This window comes from Macrobrachium rosenbergii, chromosome 57 (assembly GCF_040412425.1).
Source record: "Macrobrachium rosenbergii isolate ZJJX-2024 chromosome 57, ASM4041242v1, whole genome shotgun sequence".
Classification (NCBI taxonomy): domain Eukaryota; kingdom Metazoa; phylum Arthropoda; class Malacostraca; order Decapoda; family Palaemonidae; genus Macrobrachium; species Macrobrachium rosenbergii.
In genome coordinates, this window is record NC_089797.1 from 6,502,314 (window position 1) to 6,518,263 (window position 15,950).

Here is a 15,950-nt window from a genome sequence, read left to right on the forward strand (position 1 = left end):
AGGCTACACAGCTCATGGTGTTCACACAACTAGTAACCCTTAATATACTCAAATGGCAATTGTTATACAAACCAACACCTATTACAGTACACCAAAGCCTTTGAAGTTCATGCCCACGTTAGAGCTACAGTATAATAACCAACAGTGGCCGTGGATTAGTCCTATCCATATACCCTTTAGATGGAATTCTCCTTCAGCTTGTGATAAATCTGGAGACCAAAGGAGTAAGGTTATTACAGCTCCTGCCAAGACAGATTTAGAATTTTCTTCGATCTGCCTTCAGACATCCAAAAGTTAATTTTTTTTTTTTTTTTGCATAGTGAAAGAAGGGCTTCAACAAGACGCCTGAAAAGAATGCAGAACACATCACAACTGCAGACGAAAATGTGCTGATTTATGCAGGTGAGGAGGGCTCCAACCACCCATTAACCACCTTGTTCCCCCAAGCTCCTATGAACTTTTCCAGCTTGTGCTGAGGATATTCTGGCATTAACAATAATTGTCTGTATTCTCACAGGCACAAGCATGAAAAAGTACCCCATTAAGCTTCACATCCATGTTCAAATCAGTGACTGTACAGAAAACGGATTTGTCTTGACTCAACAACTGCTGAAGAAAAAAATGGGTTGACAATTCTATCCCTGACAACAAACAGCTGCCTTGTTACCATGTTTCAAAGACCAAACCAACTGTTCCTGAGGGATGCTATGGGAGTAACAAGTGTATTCTGGAAACAACATTTTACTTAAATGTATGGGTTCTGAAAACAACTAATACCTAGGCAGGTGACTTAAAAGTGAACTAGGATTTTAAAGAATCGCAAAAATGATACATTGCAGATGATTATTTAGCATTTGATTTTACCTCAGGAATATGGATTTCTGATAGTTTTTGATATAACTGACAAACCTGACATTTACTTTTATAGCAAATGTTTGTTCATTCATTACAACCCCACGTCCAGAAACCACATTCTGGAGCCACACTTTCCTTTCTGGGGTAATGACAAAAGAGGAAAACGTATAACCAAGGTATGCAAGCAATTTATGATTTCTGGTGTCCTAGCTCAGGTTAGGTAGGCATGTCCAGGGAAGGCAAACTCCAACCAGTAAACATCTCCCCAAAATAGGCTATATAAGTTAGGCTGCACTGTAAAATATTATATTTTACGGTGCCCTGGGTGATGTTAGGTAGGGTGGTTCCACCCACATATGAAAGAATGTCAAAGCCATCAAAAATTATCAGAAATATATTTACATCTGTACTATACTATATTTTAACAGAGTTAACATTTACATATTTATTTTTCACAATAAAAATTGTATTATATATATTTAAAAACCAACACAGACACAGGTGAGGATGTGAAATCTACGGTAAACCATATCTAACAGGGGATACAGCCTAACTTAACCCTGCGCACAGTTACCTAGCCTGTCCAAAATCACTGCAAATTATACAACACCTCCTCTGGCTTTGGGATAATCAAGTTCAGTGCCTAATATGCAGAATTCTTCTCAATCCACTTATACTCACCACATTACAGCACAGTATCAAGAAAAACCACTCAAGTCATCTAAGTTCTTGTAAAATGGGGGTGGGAAAAGCAGGGCAAGCAATCCCAACCTTCTTCCACGATCAGCTAGGAGAGATCATGAGGTTTCTGATGGGTGTCACACCTCCATGGTGACTCGGAAAGTAACTTGCAATCAGGTTCATATGAAAGTGGAAGGTTAGGATTTTGTAACATAGAAATTGGCCTATGAGATGTGAAGGAAGAGTATTGAAGAAAAGTGCTTTGCAGGTATGAAGGGCATATACTAAATTTGGTTCCGCCACTGTTCAAAAAGTCAGTGCAGCAATGCACAAATATACAGTACAGTATCTTATTTACACTATCTGCCTAGAGGTTCTTGAGTAACACATACTATACCCTACTTAAAAGTATATACATGTTGTAAATCAATATTTTGAGCTCTAGTTTCCTAGCCTAACTAGCAACAAACCCTATTTTTTGTGTTTAATAAGCACTGTCTTTATTAGGGGCTGTGAGATGTGTTACCATCAAGACCATCCATACTGTGTTTAAAGGGTCTATGATGGAGGGGAAGGGGGCATTAATCTTGAACTTCTAGGTCTATACCACTGAATGTATTTTGCTTTATTACAAGACTGCCAATCCATATACAGTACCCACTTTCTTCCATGGACCCAATATTCCTGCTTGATTGGTCGGGCTAATTACTCTTCATCTACAATACTTATTTTCAACGTAATAATTAAAAGTCATGTGAATCTCATTTTACGTGAATACATATGAAACAATTTGAAGCTGTTCTGACTGAACCCAACCAAAAATAATAATTTCGTTAGTCTTCCTATACATGAAACATTAGCATCCGTACAATTTTTTTCCATACGACATATTGTAATAGCCTAGTTAAAAGAAAGTTTAGGACATACTGTAATTGCCTAGTTAAAAGAATTACAAAACACATTCCTAACCTCTCAAGATCCAACTATTCACTACAACAATGTCTGTCTTGTATCACAGGAGGCAATGACAATCAAGAAATGCAATACAGTATTTTTTATATGAGAAATTAAGACATAAAATGACTTGATCCATCTCGCAGTAATCCCATTCAAAGGAACCTGGCCTCCTCTACAAACACTGTCTGGCTAGTCCTAACTTTAGTCAATTACCAGAATTGGAATCAGAAAAAACAGGTGCTCCCTAGCCACAACCCCAAACTTGATATAAGGGATATGCTAACCACACACTGCCAAGGGATGCAGGCAGTGACGCCTCTGCCAACTGGGACAAATTTGGATGGATGGAATATATAATTTTGGCCAAAAAGCAAGCACTGGGACCTAAGAGGTCATTCAGCGCTGAAACGGAAATTGAGAGTAAAAGATTTTACAGGTGTAACAAGAGGAAAACCTTGCAGTTGCACTATGAAACAATTGTTATAAGAGGGTGGAAAGTAAGATGGAAGGAAGAGAACAGGAACAGAGGTACAGTAAAAAGAATGAAAGGAGGTGGAGCTAGGGGCCAAAGGGACACTGCAGAGAACCTCAAGGAAAGCCTACAATGCAACACATGAGGTACACTGTTGGCACCTAACCCCCTATGGGGAAGGGGACAAATTTGGGTTGAGAATTGTTCCTGAATTTCACTTTTCTTTTATTTCTGGCATTCAAACTCAGATCAGGACGGGGGAAGGGGGAATTATGGCGTTCCAATTGGATTGGGCCTCAGTCAGATAAGACAAAGTAGCTTAGTTTAGGTAAGTTAGCATGTATCCCTTTGGCCTACATTAATCTTCAGATAAGTAGATGGGTCCAAAAAGGTTGTCTAAGTTAGGTTAAGAAGAGTAAGGCAAGATCCACCCCTGTAACTAGGTACGTCACATTCTTTTGCTTTGGGCTCTATGGCATTTTTGTAATCGACACAGATTACAGACTTGCACAGATAGCCCTATTTTCCCTGCTACTTGGCTGGTGATTTTTGCAACTGAGACACTTTCTGTTGGTGCATTTCTCCTCACTCTTTTGGCAATTTTACGGACCCTCAACCCCTGATTTCTCACTGAGGCCCAATCATTGCGCCTAATGCTGCATATATGGAGTGATGGGGAAACACAATAGCCTAAGGATCTGAGACTAAAAATATTTTATAAAAGGGCAGAAACACATATGATTCACGTCTTTGGCAGCGTATTGAGGTATCACATATTTACCATTATAAATCACCTGGCCTACAGAAGACTATATATTTCAGTAAGAATAATAACGTTAGTGACAGCCGAGCCTCAAACTGACGTGGCGATATACGAACCTGGTGTGTGTGACGGCGGCTTACCGTCCGGAGTTGGTGGCAGTGACGAAGCTCCAGTCTGGCTCTGATTCTCAAGGTTAGTTCGAGCGAGGAAAGGCACAGGTAATGTCGCCAAGGCTTGGCAGATCATGGCAGGCACAGACTGCAGCATTGGCAGAAGAGGTATTCGCATGTTAACGTACAGCATGGCAACAACGCCAAAGAAAACAACTAAAAGAACTAAAAGTAAAAGGGGGATGGAGTAATGCCATGTACTTTCATCACCGGGCGAATGATCAAGCGGAGAACTACTTTCACTAAGGTGTCTACCATTGGCCACTCTCATCCCTTCGTGGTTCGACCCCGGAGGACTCGTCTGTGTCACAATGGACTCGGCCACACCAAAACTCTTACTACTGACGTCCCGCTCTTCACTACACTCGTCCTCATCGTGCCGTCTCCCATTTTCCAAATAACTGTGCCTAACTTTTCTACTTCTAACGTAATTATCACCACCCTTTAATAAACCTAGATGGTCCGAAGGAGAGGAGGATGGGGAGGGGGAGGAAGGGGAGGAGGTGGAGGTGCAGGAGGAGGAGGAGGAGGAGGAAATCCCCGATTTGTGATTCTGGTAAAAACTTTGGATACTGAACGAACCATTGTTCGACACTACACTGTTTTCCCTATCGTGACACGAGACGGCGGCCGAGGCTGCTGTCTTGGAGAGGTCGACGGGATCGTCGCACTCGGCCAAATCCGAGTCCGACCCGGTGTCATAGTCGTCGGGGATTTTGGCCCTGGGGCTGATGCCCGACCTGGCACTCACCGCTGGGTAAAAGGTTGACAATCTCGTTCTTTTGGTCAGAGGGTCTTCTTCACTGTGAATGGAATTGCCCCTCCTCGCCGCTAACACTGACGAGATATTATTTTTTTCACTCGGCCGACCACTGTGGGGTCGACTGCCACTTGTGAGGTCGTCCAGGTCGGGGTCGGTCGACCTCAGACTCGCGAATCGTCGGACACTGTTGGTATCACTACTATTACCGTTCAGGCTCGAAGAAGCGCCGTTTCTGTCACTGACTGGGGTTTCGGGGCCACTTTTCACTGTGTCTCTCTTACTCCTGGAAAAGCGACTGCTCGCTCTGCCCGAAATCGGATGGTGTCTCGAGGACTCATCGTCTTCGTCCTCGTCCGAACTGAATGTGTGCAGTCTTCTATTGGCGGATTTCGCGGCCGTTCTATTCACCGCGGGACTCTTTTTCTGGTTCGCAATGGCGTGGTTTAATTTCTTAATCAAAATATCTCTCGTGGTGGCCGTGACAGGCGACGTGATGCCGTATAGTTTCAATTTTTGACGCAGGTCGTCGTCAGTTAGCGATTTCAGCGACGCCATGTTTACGAACCATCACAAAGGCAGTGTTGCCAGACGAGCTGCTCCTCGCAACGCCGACTCGGCGGACTCGGACGCCAAGGCGATTTCTAATCCGCTAAAGAATTAAAAAAAAAATAAGAGCCGTCGGCGATCGTCTGTCTGTCTGGTGGCTTCCAAAGTTTCTCTCTCTCTCTTTCTCTCCGTCTATTTCTAATGTTAGGAAATAAAAACTAAATGCCGTCGGCGATGGTCTGTCTGTCTGGTGGCTCCCAAAGTTTCTCTCTCTCTCTCTCTCTCTCTCTCTCTCTCTCTCTCTCTCTCTCTCTCTCTGTGCTCTTGTTCCGGCTGTTTTCGAGGAAAAGCCAGACTAAATATGGGTGATTATGTAAAAAAAGGTTTTCTTGTTACATAATGAGTTTGAGTTGTACGACAACTCTTCAATGTTCGTTCGTAGCGTCGTATGAGGTAACATCTGGTAAAACCGCCACCACCACCACCTGCATTGCATTTGAGTTACTTGCATAATTAATGTATTAGGGTTTGGCTCTATGTACAATGATACGGCAATTGCAGGATATTGCTTTCTGATGCGGCGTTTATTTGCTTGTTCTCGTTTTTTCTTCTTTTTTTTTCCTTGCCCGTTTGAATGATATTTGGACAGTGCTTGAAATTTGATGTGTTTAAAGGCACCGACTGGCTAACTGTACGTGTCAATATCCAAATAAACTGGCTCGGGTATAAGTTGCGGCCGTTAAATCCTGTAATATTTGTAAAAGATTTTGTACAAGTGAAGACGTGTACATGGTCAGGTTTGTGTTTTCTCTCTCTTACAAATACAGCAATTTAAAAGCAACCGTTTATCTTTTCCGGTTGTCTGGCAATAATACATCTAAGTGGCTGTTTAATCCAGCATGGCTCCTCAATTATTCCAACCTCCCACCCTCACAATAAACTGGTGGGTTACTCACTTTATGGGTCAAATCATCATACATCGTCGTGAATCATCCACCCAATAAATAAGAAGCTCTGATTCGTAGGCCTACCAGTACTGTTACGTTCAAGGTTTGGGAAAAAAATATGGATAGTTGGTAGACGTAGTGAATAAAGTGTCAAGGGCATGCTTTTCCTTTGGTTTCTAATCACTTGCTTTCGTTCCCGTGTAAAAATCAAAGGAAATGTTTTTGCTAATGGCAACTATTTCAAACAGATGGGCTCGTTTGCTTACTGAGTTCGACCTGTTGCTTAGAATTTCAGCCATTACTTACTTGCCTGTAAATAAAACAAATCCAATTGTCGACGCATCCAAACAATTGTTTGCTAAACATTAAGTCAGCTCCGTAAGTGCTTGAGACTCCTATGAACAGTTACTGATGGTTGAGTTTATTGAAATTCGTAATGAGAAGATCTATCAGTTTCCAAACGACGTTACCATACGGTTACAAAAAGTATCAGTGCAGGAAATGCAGAATGACTTCTTAGGCACTCTGAGTAGATCAGGCTACTGAAGATGTTTAGGAGTTCATCACATCACTGTTAGCAAGGAATTTGAATGTGGTCTCGAGAAAATAGCTAGAAATTGTTGGATCGAATGTCAGACTTGTGACATTCCCTTACAGTTCAACCTCTTCAGGTTCCCACCTGTGACACCTAGAGACGCCCGGAAAATCCAAGGAAAATCATCAAGATCTATAAGTCGTGTCGAAATGAACTAGATATTAACACAGCATTGATAGTGTTCGAAATCTATTCCTTGTTTAGAGAGTAAGAGATTTTTAATTATTTGCAATCTATATGGTTTTATGTATACGTCTATAAGCGATTTAAATAAAGGAAAATGTAACATATTAACGGATATTGTCCTCTGTAGGATGAAATGTATCCATACACAAAAATACAAGTCATGAAAAACATAAATATATCTTTATATCTTACTACTTTTAGAATATGTTATGCTTTCACCCCATAGACAACTGTCTTCAGAAAATACTCATAACCAAACAAAAAAATTAATAGACTAAGAAATGCTACTACTACTACTACTACTACTACTACTACTACTACTACTACTACTACTACTACTACTACCAATAAAAATAATAATAATAGTAATAGCCACAGAACAAGGAAATTGGCCAGCTAGAATAACATTCACATTGACGTAAATTAATGAAACCTCTTAAAAATGGTCCAGTGTAGGACTTAAAACAAAGTTTTCAAATCAACCCATCTGTACAACAGTAATTTGCAAACGAGACAGATTTTTAAGATCAAAAGTACTATTTTCATCTGTTTGAAACATATGAATTGCAGAAAAAAAAAAAAAACTCATCAATGACTTCGTCTGTTTATTCTGTTACGTTGTGGATGAATCTCGAATAAAAGAGTGGAAGCCTGTTTTGGATTAAAACGTCCTTTCAGTCTGGTCAGGAAATGTGAGCAGACAAAGAAGGCATCCGGAAATAACCAAAAAATTCATGCATATAGAATTTACAAATCAAGGTGATCTTGGATCAACACAGAATCCAAAGACACTTAAAATATATTCTTAATTCTCATATCAATACATCTGCTCCTGCAAAAACTTTGCTGCACGAGACAGCATCATAGATTGCAGATTGATTTAGCTATAATATGAAAAATGGCTCAGTAGTATTGCTGTGAGTTTCAGCTGCCCAGACCTCCGTGTGACGAGAATTATCGCCACGTCTTGGGGAACCAAGGAACCAGGTAATCTAGGACCAGTGTAGTTTGAACATTTAAATTTGAGAGAAGCTAGAAAACCTCTTGATATAAGCAAAATTGGGAATACAAATGGGTGCAAGCCACTGGGACTATCTCCAGAACCAGAGTCTAGTCTTGCTAAGCTTCAGGAAAAAATGGTCTGATCTGAGAAATCTCGATGTTAATTTTCATTTGTCAGAATCTTTTCAATATTTTTTTTTACTGTATTCATAAAATAAGAGGAACTGTGAATTGTGCAAGTGCTGCCTACACGAAGTTGATGCCACACGTGCATTAATTGTTATATTGCCTGAAAGGGAGACTGATAACTGTATATATATATAAAATTCAATGTTATATGTTTTTCAGGACTAATATATACACGGACAGAGAAAAGAAGACGAAGAAGAGAGAGAGAGAGAGAGAGAGAGAGAGAGAGAGAGAGAGAGAGAGAGAGAGAGAGAGAGACGACGCGCCATGCATGTCACCAAGGGAGCAACCCAGCTCCTAGCACATCAGCCTATGACTCACTCCACTACCTATCGTCGAGACGAGCCAAGGATGACGGAGTATCGATGATTAATATTGAGTTCGACGCCAATTCCTTCAGACTGGAGTCACTGATGTCACGCTCATGTAGGAGAAACGATTTCATTTTTTCAGCTTTTTCTTCTCAAGTGGTTCTTGAGGGGGAGGGGTGGTTCACAGGCCGATTAGGATGAAATTAAACACTTTTTTTTAAAGTGTTGCAAAGTGCTGGTAAACGTGCCTTTGGGATTTGGATGGTTGTGTCATGCACCTAGGGAAGAGTCTTGGTCTCTTTTGGATTACCTCAGTTGTTCAGTCCCCGGGTTACACAGCCAACTAAGCAGTTGGTCAGTCTATTCTTCTCTCTCTCTCTCTCTCTCTCTCTCTCTCTCTCTCTCTCTCTCTCTCTCTCTCTCTCTCTCTCTTTATAACTGTTGCATCTTATGCTGTACAGCGTCATTATTGCCTCCAACACCATGTGACGCAAAGGCGTCTGTGAAATTCCGCCTCTCATGTATTTCCTGTGCTTTATCTTCCACAAATCTCCACTCATCTCCAGCCTCCCCTTCTCATACTACTCTTCCAAGTAGGTTGGTTCTTCTGACTCTTCTTGGTGCACCCCAGGAAATCCAGCTGACTCTATCACGGACTGTTCTCCCAGGGTGCACCCCAGGAAACCCAGCTGACTCTATCACGGACTGTTCTCCCAGGGCTGGTGCGAAGGACATATCCAAGCCATCTCCAACGCCATTACATCATTATCTCATTTACATATACTTCCGTTTACCTGTTCTGTGAGAATAAAATAAAATGTTTATGGTTTACATTTTAATTCGCGTTTTGAAACAGGTGGGTTCTGTTCGCGATGCCGATGCCGGCTAATGAGACATTTGTGAAGTGGGTCCTGGAATGATAAAAAAAAATGTCGTTTCTTCTTATCATTATTATTGTTATTATATTCGAAATGTTCGAATCGTGATAAAGAAGAAGAAAATAAACAAATAAATATACTGAAAGTGAAAAGGGACGTAGGCCTATGCAGCAGCTGACACACTGACCGATTTTGCCGCAGTCTGGACACCCGAAGGAATGTCCAACTGTCGCTTTGAATCAGAACCAGTCGCAAGTCGCACAATAAACACGTCACGTCTCATGCAAATGAGAGCGTGACCGAGAATTTCTGAAATTGCTGGAAGAAGAAGAAGAAGAGGAGGAGGAGGAGGAAGAAGAAGAAGAAGGAAAGAAAGAGATTGAATCTTGCTATCCTTATCGAGAAAGCTGACTAACTGTCGGTTCCGAATACAGTGCAATAAGACTGTAATTTAGACCGAGTAAACCCAGTCACTTCGACCCCTTTGTTCATAAGCTACTTAAAGATGATCTAATACTCTTCTTGAAGTGTTCTCGAGACGATGGTTTTTAGGTCATGGCACGTGGCGAAGACGTCCTTCTACGGGCATGGTATCGGAGAAGGCGGGTGGGTATCATCTTCCAAGCACACACACACACACACACACATATGGAGACAGGGGCGTTCATGTGACAAAGCTAATCGCAATAAATAAATAAATAAATATATATATATATATATATATATATATATATATATATATATATATATATATATATATATATATATATATATATATATATATATATATATATGAAGGCATCGTGCTTACCCCATACAAAAATGGGAAAAAGCACGTTAAAAGAAGAAGAAGAAGAAGATATATATATATATATATATATATATATATATATATATATATATATATATATATATATATATATATATATATATACATATATATATATATATATATATATATATATATATATATAGAGAGAGAGAGAGAGAGAGAGAGAGAGAGAGAGAGAGAGAGAGAGAGAGAGAGAGAGAGGGGGGGGGAGAGGGAGAGAGAGAGAGAGAGAGGGTTCATGTAACAAAGCTAAGTGCTTGTAAGCGAATGACTTGAATTTTCTAAATTCTACCTGACCCGCTTTCCTTGAGTCTACATAACACATTAGAATGACATTTGACAAACGGACTCACTGTTTTAAAAACAGCCACTAACTAATTCTGAGCCGTGACTGAATTAACAAAGTGACCACAACTTAATTTGTATATGGATTAGTTACTTTTCAAATTTCGTTTTACTTTGTTTTGATACAAGCATAATGAGACGAATTTTCATTCGAGTAGTTACTGAGAATATGATTTTAGAACTCGACAAAATCCAATATGGCTGCTATGTCACGTGACCTTATCATCTGGATATTCTAATTATATATATAAACTTTAGGTACAGGACTAAGTGTCGTCAGATTTCATTCAAGAATTTTCCTCTAAATCTACCAGGAAATCAGCTAGAATACTACTACTGCTACTATATATATATATATATATATATATATATATATATATATATATATATATATATATATATATAATACACCAAAAGCTCCCCTCTCTGTGTCATGCATCTGATCACGGTGCGATGTATAAAATAAAATCTGATACTTTTCTTTACCTCAGTCAAAGGAAAGCCATCTCATATTTATATCCATCTTACTCGGTCACCGAACATTAAGTCTCTCTCATCTTCTTTTGCAATAGGAAAACGTGACACCTCTTTAGAGCCGCAGATTAGACTCAAAATTGGACGTTTTCTCGTCGTCCAGAAGTATGTCACCTCTCCGTGAAGGTAAGATGTCATTTCTATAAAGCGAGAACGTGACTCGTATTATTAATATTGTTATTTCTATTAATACTATAAATGGTTAGCATTCTTAAGCTGCCAATCTATCCAAAATCGAGAAACCATATGGAACTGTTAATTAAAATCAAGTGATGCATTTTTCGCGAAATTCGGTAAGGTATCCATTTAGTTAAATTCACTTCGTCGGAGTAATTATCGCCCGTAAGTTTTTAATAGCAATGAAAAGGGCTCATATGCGATTACCATTGCAACAACGATTGAGTAATATACCCCAGAAACATTCTTAATCACTTCAGTTTTTATATATTTTTAGTATGAGCGATATGTAATTTGCCATGGTACTATGCTGGTATTAATCTTATCGTAGATTTAATAATTTTGGCACTGTCAACCGGGCGAGTGACTGAAATAAGTAATAATAATAATAATAATAATAATAATAATAATAATAATAATAATAATAATAATAATAATAAACGCTGATTCCAGAATCTAGCCAATAATTATCTGGGTTGTCCAAACGAGCGATTAACTGTATCAGCGGCAGGAAAGTGAGTCTAGATACGACCAGGTTCTTCACCTATTCAAAATGGATGTTGCTGAAACAGCATGCAGCATTCCGTGCTGCATGTGGCACCAAGAAAGAAAAATAAAAAAAGACAGTAGATAACGACGGGTATTGAGTACACAGCGATTTTGTGCAGCCAGTGTGTACACTCCTACAGAACCACTTGTTTCATTTTCGCGACAAAAGCTATATCGAAAAATAGGCGATGCGTCTAAAATGCAAAAACCCCGTTCTTTCACGGGGTTTATTATCTTTCTGCTAAAGTCTGGCTTCCATCGAATTCTCAGAGATATATGAACCGGTTAGCCTAAAGCAATCTGTTCATCCATAATCCAACTTTCTGACTAAGGAACATCTAAACCAGCGTTGCTTATTTCTATTTTGTTTTTCTTAACTCACACCAGAGGTCTCTGCACCAGCAGGCAATTAATCTCCACGTCCATCTTGACATTAATAAAACACGTTTTGAATAAAAGTCCCTTTGCCCTGACATGCTGTAGCGCGCGTTGAGCGGGCAAGGATAGTCTGTTTAGTTGGGTAAATTTGTGATTAATTCCTCTCAACGCAAGCCTGCATTTAATTCCTTAGAACGTTGTGAATACAGTTAATTCTTTAGGAAGCAAGACTGCAGTGTCGTGAACTGATTTTGCCAAGGAAGCTTTCACATAATGGAGTACCTTTGTGTGTGTATAGAAAAGAAAGAACAAGATCATGCAATGCAGTGAAAAAAAACTTTAACTTCCATAATGCAATAATGTCAACGATATTCCACACAAGCTAAAAAAAAAAACTTCAGTTTTGAACTGACCCATGTACAATGAACTAAAAAAATGTATGAAACCTTCACAGGGTGACAAGTAAATTTATCTTATACCACAAGCCTATGGACGAATAGCTTCAAGCTATTTGTATATGACGCATCAATTCCATCTATACGAGAGAACATTTCAATTAGCAAATTGGTGATACTTTTTATTTACGTTTGAATGCTGTATGATACCAAACCACTTAGCCAGGAAATGAGAATATCTGAACGGGCAGAAGGCAGCTTTGAGTGCAAAAACAAATCCCGGTGGTTTTGCAGCTTTTTTTTTTTTCTTCCTTCCATTATCTTGTTTCTCTCTCTCTTTCACCATGCGCCTTCTCTGGCGGACTTCCTGACCCCTCAGACGCGAGACTTAAATGTTGAGATCTTTTTTTTTTTTTTGAGGGGGATGGGAGGGGGGGAGGTAAGCTGGCAACGTCGACAGGCCCAACTACTGGGGGACTTCACTCCATAAATCCCACCGTGTGGAACATGGAACCGCATCTGATACAATGCATTATCTAACCCCTGTCTGTGGACATGTACCTGGAACAGGAGGAAAAGTATTCTGGTAAAGTTCAAATACTGATAATGATCACAATTTATGGCGAAGGCAGTATCCCTCATTGATGACAACACCGGACGCATACTCCGGTGATATCATATTTATAAATAGTTATTAACGCATGAAAAAAAATCTGGCATTCCTATTTTTCGGATAATAATCCTGGCATTCATTTGTCACGCAGTAATGCTATGTTCTAGTTAAGACACTCTTGTACATAATGTGCCAGTTCTCAATTTCGTTCATGGTCTGACCTAGTCGGAGATAGTACTATCGACACTCCTAATAACTGATAAACCGACTTGCTTTGTGCTGTCTAGACACTGGCTATATCTAGCCAACTTTGGCGCTTACTCTCGCTGTAAATCGTCGGTATTCATCTCGTCTGGGCACTTTCTTTTTTTTTCTCCTCTCTCTCTCTCTCTTTTCCTAAAGGCATCTAAGACTTAGCAGACATAATTTTTGTGTGTTAGTTAACAAGATTTCATAAAGTAAATATTGTTTAGAGACCGATTCTGTATTCGATAAATTCACTTTCTGAATTAACAACGGACTTTCCACTGCTCTTAAATATCATCTCAATAAACTCAGACTAGCAAATTTACAGCGCTTGCTGCGTAAGAAGAAAACAAGCAAAAATAAAGTAAAGTAAAATAAAAGCACAGGGAAAGCTTAGAGAAAGTGGTGATCAACAATATCGCAAGTGTCGGAGTCTAGCTAGCTGGCTTTCCACTTCTCTGTCCTGTTTGGCAACACTGCACAAAATACGGCTACAAAAACCACCGTTAAACACTGAGACAAAAGAGCATCGCGGCGGGACAGGAAAGCCTTTCCAGTCCTGTCCCGTCTAACTATTTACAAAGTTCAAAACTAAACGACACGGGGCACAATACACACGAAAACATCAGCTGTGAAATCACGTTCAGTATTGCATATTAAAAAGGAACTGTCAGAATGTGAAAAGTATATCATTTATTATAATATAAGCCTAGAAGGATTAGACCTATGCTGGTATTTGACATCTGAGACGATTCTCCGAATTATAATTAGTCTAGATATCATTCGTGAAACCGTCTTGAAGTTCACTGCATAATACTACCTCGAGAAAAGTGAAGTAGAAGTATAAAAGGCCGTGTACGTGATATTCTTGAGAGAGAGAGAGAGAGAGAGAGAGAGAGAGAGAGAGAGAGAGAGAGAGAGAGAGAGAGACTAAAAGTTCATTGTATTGAAGCATGTCTCGAGAAAAGTGAAGTATGATTTCAAGAAACAAAACAAAAACAAAACAAAAATTCGTGTACGTGATATTCTTGACATAGGGGGAGCCAAAACACTGAGCACTCCCCAAATATGTAGTAGACCCTCCTTGAATAGTTATAACAATCGGCCAATTGTTACCAGCATAGAGACGAAGTTATGTCGAGAGAGAGAGAGAGAGAGAGAGAGAGAGAGAGACGTGCTTAGTGGGGGTCTACGTGAGCAGACATCATATTTTTTTTCGCGCGGGTTTGCGCGTGCGATGTTCATCATCTGAGCTTCTTAAAGAACGCACACATATTACAGTTATTATAGTATCAGTTAATATCATGACTGTTCTCTGTATATTCTCGTACTGAATAACTTCATTAATTTACAAGGCGGAATGCAGGCACTGCCGTATGAGACTAGATGATGCCCAAGATATAGAAAAGCAGAAGGTGCCCAAAAGGTGCCTACCATAATTTGATAACGAGGAGCAAGGTGCTTATGGCGAAAAAATACAATTATTGTCATTGAATTTACTTATTACTTACTTCTCATTTGGTTGGTTTGTTGTCTTTCATAGATTATAACACAGCATACCCCAGACGCATTCGTCATCATCTTCACAGCCTCCGGGACGAGTGACGCAAAGTGCCTCTTGTGAGATTCCTTCACTCGCATGCCTTTCCTGTGCTTTATCTTACGCAAATCTCCACTCAACTCCAGCCTCCCTTCTCACAGTTTCTTGTCTAGGCAGGTCTGGATAGCTGACACTATCACGTATTTTTTCCAGGGTTGTGGGAAGAACATTAAGTCACCTTTGTTTCCCATTTGGCATTATTTTTTTAAACTGTTCTGCCTTCTAACTTTATTTTCTTTTTAAAGCTTTGTTCTCAATGCTAATTTTTAAATTTATTTTTGTTCAGTCTCGTGTGAGTGCCTTTGTCATTTAGGGAAATTATAGTTCATGTATTGCGTAGTGCTATAATCTAAGGTAAACTGCTTTTTATTGATTGCCTTAACAATGACATCATTATCTCGAGTACAATTCTAGCGCATTAGGGTCAGGAGATCTAAGCCTGTCCAGTGATTTATTCATTATGGACGTTTAATCGGTTTTTCGTGAGCCTAAACATGCGCAAAATATGTGAATCTGGATTTGTCAGAATTCCTTCAGGACTTTCGAAATTCGAAAGTATATTTTTCTTGCAAAATCCTCTTTCCTTTGGCAAAATTTATTATCAATTAACGTGGAGAGAGAGAGAGAGAGAGAGAGAGAGAGAGAGAGAGAGAGAGAGAGAGAGAGAGAGAGAGAGAACTTTTACATAAGGCTTCATTGAACACAACATGATGACCTAAGCCTAATTGACAGCACAAAGGATTGGTTGTTAAACGACGGTGTCAATTGAGCAAGTATAGTTCAGTAGTTTTATTGAACATTTGATAGTCTCCCGTATTTACTTCTCTGCACAATAACCTTTACTTCTTTATTGACTTCCGTCTCTCTACTTTTCGTGACCAAACAACCTCCTTAGTCCAAAAAGAAGAAGAAGAAGAAGAAGAAGAAGAAGAGGAAGGCGAAGAAAAAGGTTGTGGGAAGTGTCCC

At 39.6% G+C, this 15,950-nt stretch overlaps 1 protein-coding gene across 1 annotated transcript in view; it reads right to left on the reverse strand.

Annotated features, from left to right (window-relative positions):
* The window catches only part of MAN1 (LEM domain-containing inner nuclear membrane protein MAN1), a 28,052-nt gene extending 22,574 nt beyond the window's left edge, over nt 1-5,478 (reverse strand). Inside the window, exon 1 of the mRNA XM_067101482.1 lies at nt 3,845-5,478. Within this exon, the coding sequence (XP_066957583.1) occupies nt 3,845-5,216 (1,372 nt within the window). The 5' untranslated portion in view covers nt 5,217-5,478. The remainder of the gene's footprint in view (nt 1-3,844) is intronic.
* Between the last annotated feature and the right edge of the window lie 10,472 nt (nt 5,479-15,950).